General features: G+C 44.7%; 1 protein-coding gene and 1 pseudogene across 5 annotated transcripts in view; one reads left to right on the forward strand and one right to left on the reverse strand.

Moving 5' to 3' along the window:
• Nucleotides 1-4,071, forward strand: part of LOC113033424 (regulator of G-protein signaling 3-like) — a 30,694-nt gene extending 26,623 nt beyond the window's left edge. For all 5 annotated transcript variants that reach the window (XM_026187203.1, XM_026187200.1, XM_026187201.1 and 2 more), the window contains exons 22-27: nt 29-252; nt 590-630; nt 707-805; nt 1,050-1,111; nt 2,028-2,194; nt 3,455-4,071. In XM_026187203.1, the coding sequence (XP_026042988.1) occupies nt 29-252; nt 590-630; nt 707-805; nt 1,050-1,111; nt 2,028-2,194; nt 3,455-3,667 (806 nt within the window). In that variant the 3' untranslated portion in view covers nt 3,668-4,071. The remainder of the gene's footprint in view (nt 1-28; nt 253-589; nt 631-706; nt 806-1,049; nt 1,112-2,027; nt 2,195-3,454) is intronic.
• A 2,912-nt stretch (nt 4,072-6,983) lies between these two features.
• Nucleotides 6,984-7,931, reverse strand: LOC113033579 (myosin light chain 1, cardiac muscle pseudogene; annotated as a pseudogene).
• Between the last annotated feature and the right edge of the window lie 1,405 nt (nt 7,932-9,336).

The raw sequence follows: 9,336 nt of genomic DNA on the forward strand, positions 1-9,336 counted from the left end.
CAGTTTGATGGATTTTCTCCTGTTTCAGTCCTACGTCGCTCGCTCTCCGAGGGTTCTCTGCTGCGAGAACCTCGATCGCCCCACTTCCTGTCCGACAGCACCATCCACCGCCTCACCCGTCCTGTGAACTTTGACCTCAGCCCCAACTCGAGCCCCACCTCCCGAGCCCCCTCCCCCCACACTCTGAGGAAGCAGCTGACCGGAGAGGGGGGGTCTCTGCACCAAATGCTGATGCTGCTCAACGGGACCAAGGTAGGGACCAGAACCGGCTTTAACCACAGAACCGCGAACCAGCGTCATGTGACTACACAACGCATAGCAGCAGGTTGATCATTGTGCTGCATGTCAGAGTTAGCCCCAGGCAAACGGGGCGACTGCACCAGGACGGCATCTGGTGTCAAATCAGACGTGCAAATCGTTAATAAGACAATCTACAAGCTGATTGGTTGAGGCCCAGGTTAATGACGAGTGTAAAAGGGAGATTTACTGTGGGAGTGGTTTGAACACGTGCAGAGGAAGATCCTGGGGTTAGAGACCGGTACAGCTCGGGTTCTTCGGTTCTAACAAAGTGTTTTTGTTTGTTTTTCAGGCTGGAGAACCCAGAAACCGACAGCTGAAGAAGAAAACTCTGTACGTAAACAAGCACACTGTTGTTTTGTCTGGTGTTGTTTCCTCTCGCTCTGATTGGTCCTCGTTGTCTCCTCAGAGCAGCTGATGTTCGAAGCCGCCTGGCGTTTCTGCGAATGTGGAAAAATGGCGCTGGTGTCCATGGAAGCAGTTTGGAGAAAGCGCTGAAAAATAACAGGTAACTCGGACCTGAACCCGAACTAGACTCACCTGCAGGTCAGGAAAGGCAGCAGATTATCACAGGTCATAACTAATCAGAGTAAAATCTCCAGGTGATCACGGCCAAGCATGTCGGTGTTTCTGCCCTAACAGCAGTGGTGTGGAGGTGACATCACAGTCTGAATGAAGCTCGACTTCAGAGCCTCTGGTGGATGTTAGAGGAAATGCAGGTTTTCCTGAGATGCGTTTGTTTTGTTTTCCAGACCGTCTGCAAAGGAGGTGCTGAGGTGGGCGGAGAGTCTGGAGTCCCTGCTGTCCAATCAGTGTAAGACTTCCTGTTTGTGTTTAACCAATTTAACCAATAAGGGGAGGAGCCAGCATGAGAAACGCCTCTCCACTAGATTAATGTCTTGATGCATGCTCAATCATCCAGGTAAGTAGATTGAGGTTGATTGTGTTCACCTGGACGTTTCAGTGGGAGAAACGTTTCATCGCTCATCAAGTGACGAACCAACAACTATTGATCAAAGACCACTGATCAGTGATTGATCAGTGGTCTCTGATCAATAGTCATGACACTTTGCATATTAATGATCACAAGCTGACCTCCCAGCCCATTGTTCATTCAGTGCTGCTTTTTTCAGTCATTGTGCAAATGTCAAATTTGTATTTGTCACACACACAGCCATACACAGTATGACATGAGGTGAAATGCTTGTAGCTGTGCAATGCCCGACCATTAGATGACAGTGGTTTTACAGTATTTACAATTTACAGGTTATTACAAAATTTACAGATTTAACTTAGAAATTTACAGTAAAAATGTGCAAATAGCAGAAAGAGATTATAAATTATAGGAAGTGTGCATGAAGAAAAACCAGAGTGCGTGTGGTGATGTGATGTGTGGGAGAGTCCAGTCCTACACCTGGTTCAGGGCCGAATAGCCTGGGGGAAGAAGCTCCTCCTCATTCTCTCTGTTTTGGCCTTAAGGGAGCGGAAGCGCTTCCCAGACCTCAGCAGTGAGAAGAGTCCTTTGTTGGGATGGTCCATCATGATCTTCCTAGCTTTGGTCTTGCAAATGTCCTGTTTATAAGGTTGAGACCTGCAGTCAGCTGAGACTGAAGACATCCCCTGATGATGATGATGATGATGAAATATTTCTCCCATTGAAACGTCCAGATGGACAGAATAAACCTTTTGGCACCAGATTAATGGCGTGCTTCTCTTTTCTAATTGGTCAGATGGTCTGACGGTGTTCCGTCACTTCCTGAGGTCAGAGTTCAGTGAAGAGAACCTGGACTTCTGGTTGGCTGTGGAGAGGTTTAAAAAGACACGTCCCTCCAACAAGATGGCTGCCAGAGCTGCAAAAATCTACGACCACTTTATTTCTACGACTGCATCGAGACAGGTACCATGTGTCTGAGCTCCGATTGATGTGTGTTTTTTGGTTGTTTTTTTCCTAATATGGTGATGAAGCATTCCTCCAACGATGATGTCGTTACAGTCCAGAGGCTCGGTTAAATTCATACCTGAAACCATCAGGTTGTTTACTTTCATCATCATCATCATCATTTATTTATTTATATAGCACTTTAAAAACACACCTGGTAGACCAAAGTGCTGTACAATACTAATATGCACATAGTAATAAAACCAGACATAGCAATAAAGTTAAAAAACAATAAAAAATAAAAATGTCAGTTACCTACAGAGTTAAAAGCCAGGGAATAAAAATAGGTTTTTAATAAAGACTTAAAAACTGGCACTGATGCAGCCTGTCTAATATGGAGAGGAAGGTTATTCCAAAGCATCGGCGCTGCAACAGAGAACGCTCGGTCTCCTCTAAGTTTCAGCCGTGACTTTGGGACCGAAAGCAGCAACTGCTCAGCTGACCGAAGGGAACGAGTGGGGACGTGGGGCTTCAACAAGTCAGACAAATAAGCAGGTGCCAGACCATTTAGAGATTTAAAAGCCAATAAAAGGACTTTAAAACTGATCCTGAATTCAATTGGAAGCCAGTGTAAAGAGGCCAAAATCGGAGTGATGTGATCAAATTTTCTTCTACCAGTTAAAAATCGTGCCGCAGCATTTTGCACTAATTGCAAGCGTGACAAAGTGCCCTGCCCAACCCCTGTTAAAAGAGAATTACAATAATCTAAACGTGAGGTAATAAAGGCATGAATAACGCTTTCCAAGTCACGCTTGGAAAGAAAGGGCTTAACCTGTGATAAACGTCTGAGTTGATAAAATGCTGATTTTACCACCCCGTTTACATGGTCATCAAAGGTGAGTGCAGAATCAATTTTAACTCCGAGATTTGTGATCGAACTCTTTAGTTGGGAAGTCAAAGCTGCAAGATCAACATCCAGAGTATGAGAAGAACGATTTGGGCCAAATAAAATTGCTTCTGTCTTCCAATCATTAAAATTTAAAACGTTTTTTGCCATCCATGCTTTGACATCAGTAAGGCAGTCAAGCAGAGGTCCAGTTGGGAGACTATCAGAATGACTAAAAGGTAAGTAGAGCTGGCAGTCATCTGCATATAGATGTAATGGCACTTTATGCTTTCGGAAAATCGAAAGCTTTATTGATCGTTGTATTAAAGTAAAGACTTGTAATCAAACATGTTGGTCCACCTGCTCATTTGACACAGCTGCTTTTTTTCAAGGTCAATGTGGACTCTGCCATCAGAGAGGCAACCAATCAGAGCCTGCGCCTTGGCGTTAGCTCCGCCTCCTTCCAACTGGCGCAGGAGCAGATTTTCAACCTGATGGAGACGGACAGTTACCCACGATTCCTCAAGTCCCGCCTCTACACCCAGCTGGCCAGTCACAACACAGAGCAGCGGATCCGACCAACCAGAGACGAGGGGTTGATCTGAGCTTCCGACTGGTTGAACAAATCTCTCAGTAGCATTCCGGCAGATGTAGTATTGAGTGTTTTGGGACATTTACCCTTTTCATGTTAAACAACTTGATTCTTACGCTAATCTTCTTTTTTTGCTGATCTTTGTTTATCTAAAAACATTTAACCCGTCCGTGTGAGAAAAACATGGCCTCTGACCTTGAGCTTGAAATGAGATGCCATCTTTACACTGTTAGGTGTTATCCTTTATGCCTTCTCGTGACCCAGGTGAAGCCTTGCTCACAGGTTAAACATCGGCAGGACTTTCAGCCTCGGCTGCATGTCGTTGATTCCAGAGCAGACTCTGATTCATGTTTTTAGCTAACGGCTAACTGATGTATCTCTGATTAAAGCTGACTGATGTCACATCAGGTGTCAGACCTCCTGTTTCCTCTTCTGTGACTCCCCTCCATCCAGCAGGAAGTCTGACACCGGCAGGCTGCACAGGTGAAGCAGGTTGAGTGACGGATTCACCTGCTGCTGTTTGATTATCACACTGAACAGTTTTAACTGATTCAACAATAACCTGAAAATCTAATAAAACAGACCGAATGACCTTGAAGTTCATTATTTAGTCTTTAAGTCGTGATAACAGAGCGCAGACTTCAGCTGGTGCTTCCTACGGTTCAGGTTCTCAGTGATGGAGACCAGGTGTGTGCAGGTGGAGCAGCACCTGCTGGTATCTGGCTGTCAGAGGTGTTTGAAATCACTTTTTTGTAATGAGTGCTGAGAGTACTGAAGATAATTCCACCAGTCGAGGTGTTGAATCTTCACAGTCCACAGGAAATGAAATGAAGGTGGTGTCTTTACAAACGTGAACTCCACCTTTAATGGATGCAAAGAGTCTGAAAGAGATGCAGCAAACATGCCAAACCATAATTCATGTATATAGCACTTTAAAAACAGCACATGGCTGTACAGCAGAAATATAAAAAGTACAGTAAATACATAACAGTAAAATAACAGTGTTAGTTACCAGAGGTGGGACCAAGTCATTGTTTTGCAAGTCTCAAGTAAGTCTCAAGTCTTTATCCTCAAGTCTCAAGTCAAGTCTCAAGTAATGTCAGGCAAGTCAGAGTCGAGTCTCAAGTCACTGGTGTAAAAGTCCGAGTCAAGTCACAAGTCTGAAACTTTGAATTTCAAGTCCTTTCGAGTCTTTAAAAAAAAAAACAATGAAAAAATAATGTTGCAGTTATGCTAAATGTAAATATTAGACCATGTAATTTTAAAATCTGTGTTTTTCTCAACACATGACAAAATAGTGAACTTAGAAAATATACACAAATTGTGAAATTGCACCTCTTTAAAATGCAGCTCAATTAAACCTAGCTCCAAGAATAATTTTCACCGACAGTTCTGAGATAAGCTGCATGTTATTCTTGGATGCGCTTGTAGGACCGGCTTTAAAATCGCATGACAAAAATATCATACACATTAAAAAAAACTGCATCACCAACGTAGCCTGGACAACATTTGCTAGTTAGATGAAGTCAGCTATCTCATCTTAGCATATTTATATGCATATTTATAATCATACGGTTCTTGGTGTGAGCGCATACACTCATGAAGTTTAGTAACTTCAGGTCACTGCAACAAGCCCAGGTACAGTTTACCGCCGGATGGGTGCAGGACCTTGAAATGCACCGTGTAGAACGAAAGACCATCGTACGTATCATAAGTTTACCAGTCTCACAAATCGTCGTCATAAATACAGATTCGTTAACAGTTTATTAATAGGACCTTTGAGCTCAACGGTAATTAATTAGTAGTGGAAATAATTTCTGGTAGCATCACAGAAATGTAGCAGTGACAATAATACTGTATGCTGTAATCGTACTGGGCAATTAGTGATACAAAAAACCTGTTTTATCCTGTGAATAAAAGTATATGTTTTTGTCAATGTACCATAATAACAGAAGCGAAACACAATATTGTGTCAGGACAATTCACTATTTATGCACAATAAATAAAGGAGCATAGCGCGACCATTTCTGTTCAGCGCCAGACTTGCTTGTAACCTATATCACCAATTATGTTAAGAAAAATGACGCATTAACTACAACAGCAGACTGACCTTCGTGGGAATGCTTGGAGCAGACTAACCTGTGAGCTGGAGTGTTCTGGGACGTTATATTTGGTCTTTGAATGGCTGCAATCCAGTCGCCTCTTTGTTACTTCGGAAACATGGCTCGAACAATTTCTCTTCAACGACGTAATCCGATAACAACCGATCTCTTTACCCGTCGGCTTCCCGTGGCTGTCATGCGACCGGCTATTGTAGTTAATGATACAACAGCTTCTTGACATTTTTGTGTTTCTTTTTATCGCTGTATAACTGATTTTAATTGAAAGCCTGCGTGCGCTAGTACCGCTTGCCACGAGTTCCCAGAATCCTTTGCGGTTCTACCCGTGAATGACGTCACATTTTCAATCTCTATATAATATGCATGTTAAATTTTATATTTGGGGTGAAATATCAAGTCCAATTCAAGTCCCAAGTCATTGGTGTAAAAGTCCAAGTCAAGTCACAAGTCTTAGAACATTTTTTCAAGTCAAGTCTAAAGTCATAAAATTAATGACTCGAGTCTGACTCGAGTCCAAGTCATGTGACTCGAGTCCACACCTCTGTTAGTTACACACTGAGTCAAAGGCCAGCCAATAAAAAGGCCTGATCTGAAGAGGAAGATCACCCCAAAGCTTCAGGGCCACAGTAGAGGACGCTCGTCTCTAAGTTTCAGCCACGATTTAGTGACTGAGAGCAGCAGCTGCTCAGCTGAGCAACTGAGGGGGACGTGGGGCTAATATACAGGCGCTGGACCATTTCAGGTTTTAAAAACCAGTAAAAGCATTTCAAATGGATCCTAAATTCAATTGGAGGCCAGTGTGGGGAGGCCAGAACCTTTGTCATGATACACCGACACAGATCATCGTAACTACACCTCGTGAACAAACCTTTGAGTCGGTTACTTGTAGTTTTACGTCTTCATTTCTTCCCTTTGTTTGATTTCCTTTTTTGTTTTTGCGTGAAATATTTTAAATGCCCATTTTTGTATTTGTTTGTCTTAATGAGGGTGTTTCTGTGTGTGCGTGGTTGGGTACCTCCCCGTCCAGGTGTTGGTGGCATCCTTCCTCGCTGCTCACTGAGAGAGGAGCTCTGAGGAGGCGATGAGAGGCTCACATCCAGCTGCAACAGGAACACAATCATTGGCGTTTCTGTTGAAGCACCTGTGTGGACACGCCCATCAAGTTTGTGTTTTCATCATTCCCAATAATTAGACGCAGAGCACCATAAAGAGGAGGCCTGAGCAAGTTTTATTTTGGAGGAGCAAAGTGAATCGTAATATCACTGATGACTCAATAAACACATTAATGCAGGACATGGAGAAATGAATGCAGGCAGTGATTTATTCATTTATTGATGATCCTCCATCGATTCATTTATTCACATTGATTCTTACTCTGCTGATCACATCAAACAGAGACACACTGAGAAGACGTTTTATTAGAGACGACAAACTCGCATACATCAGACGCTCCGTCCACCACAGAAGAAGAGGAAGACAAAGTCGCTGTCTGTTTCTACCCGGCCAGAATGTGTTTGACAAACTCGGTGTAGTTGATGTGCCCATTGGCATCCTCCTGTCCCGCCATCAGACGATCCACCTCGTCCTCAGTCATCCTCTCTCCCAGCGTGGCGAGGACGTGGCGGAGCTCCGCCCCCATCACCGTGCCGTTTCCCTCCTTGTCAAAGACCCTCAGCCCCTCCACAAAGTCCTCGAAGTTGCCCTGCTCTTTGGAGCGGGCCACATGCTGCTGCATGGGCAGGAAGCTGTCAAAGTCCAGCAGCTTGACGTTCAGCTCCTCCGCCTTCGGCCTCCCCAGCAGTTTCAGCACTTCCTCGTTGGTGGGGTTGTGTCCCAGCGCCCGCATAACATCGCCGCACTGAGCGTAGGTGATCTTCATCTCGCCGGCTGGCGTCTCGTCGAACAGAGCGAAGGCGTCTTTGAACTCCTCGATCTGGTCGGGGGTGAACTCCACCACGATGCTCTTCAGGTCCACCTCGGGGGGTTTTGGCTCCGGCTCCGCGGGCTTTGCTGGAGGAGGAGGCTCTTCCTTCTTTGCCTCCACCTTCTTCACCTCTGTCTTTTTCGGTTCCACTTTCTTTGGCGGCATGTTGCTGCAGAGCACTGGCGGTGGAGATGGAAAGTGACTGTCTGGTGTTTTATAGGAGCCAGCGGTGGGCTGAGCGAGCCAGGAGCAAATGGCAGGGAGGAGAGAGGAGGCGACCAAAGATGGAAGAAACCTGGAATGGAAACACTGAGAGGAGATAAGAGCCTGCAGATAAGAAGCTTCCAGAAGCAGCAGAGCCGGTCTGAACCGGAGCCTCTGACCTCTCCTCAGGCCTCCATCAGTGAAAACCACCTCCTCCTTCACATACTCTGGGATCTTTTCTGTTTCCTGCTAATCAATAGTTTTTAGCGCAGTTTCACAGCGCAGCTATCCTCTGCATCAATCTGTGAAGTAATCTCTGCATACCAGGCCCTTAATTTTGAATTACATTCTGGATTTATCTGCAAAGAGAAGCCAATCTAGGAGAAATCTGCTCTCTCTGTCTGCCTTGGATTAACTGCAAATGGAAGAACGCAGTCTTACATATTTGTTTAATATGTGCATTGAAGGACATGTCCTGGTCAAAAATGACTCCAAGGTTCCTCACAGTGTTACTGGAGGCCAAGGTAATGCCATCCAGAGGAAGAATCTGCTTAGATACCATATTTCTAAGCTTTTCAGGGCTGAGTACAATACCCTCAGTTTGATCTGAATGAAGAAGCAGAAAGTTAGCGGCCATCCAGGTCTTTATGTCTTTAAGACATTCCTGCAGTTTAACTCATTGGTGTGTGTTATCTGGCTTCATGGACAGATAGAGCTGGGTGTCATCTGCATAGCAGTGTAAATGTATGCTATGTCTTCTAATGATGCTGCCTAAATCAGGGGCATCAAACATGAACGAGCTGAGAGCCGCTGCTGTCGTCTCATTGGAGCCACTTTAGTGTTCAAGTACAAAACAAGAAAACAGACACAAATAATTCTGAAAATGTTTTGTTTGTTTTTTTACATTTCAAATCTTGTATAAGACGACTGTGCCTGTTCAACTTACCTCCATCATTAACCTCAGTGCGCAGTACCTGTGATACCTGCAGCTGCTTTAATCGCTCTAATAAGATTTTATGGTCGACAGTATCGAACGCTGCACTGAGGTCTAGCAGGATGACCTGTGACAGGTATAATTTCAGGTGAATCAGCTACACAAACATCACTGTGCTTCATAACAGGAGCAGGGAGTGCTGCAATACTGAGTGAGCACCATCACCACGTGAGAGCGCCACCTAGACAGACACTGAGGAGGAACCAGTTCTCTACATCAGGTTAAACACAGGCTGTAACACCACCTCCCCTCCGTTTTTATCTGCGGCCCTTTCAGTTCAGTTTATTTGTGTCTCGTTATCTCTGAGGTGATGTGGCCTCATGTGTCATTAACATTCCAGCTGTGATAAGAGGCGATGTCCCATGATGCTCTCTGTGTCCTTCAGTCTGGAAATAACTGCGCAGCTGCAGCTTGGCTTCATCTTTCACGCTAAGCTGATC

This window comes from Astatotilapia calliptera, chromosome 12 (genome assembly GCF_900246225.1).
Source record: "Astatotilapia calliptera chromosome 12, fAstCal1.2, whole genome shotgun sequence".
Taxonomy (NCBI): domain Eukaryota; kingdom Metazoa; phylum Chordata; class Actinopteri; order Cichliformes; family Cichlidae; genus Astatotilapia; species Astatotilapia calliptera.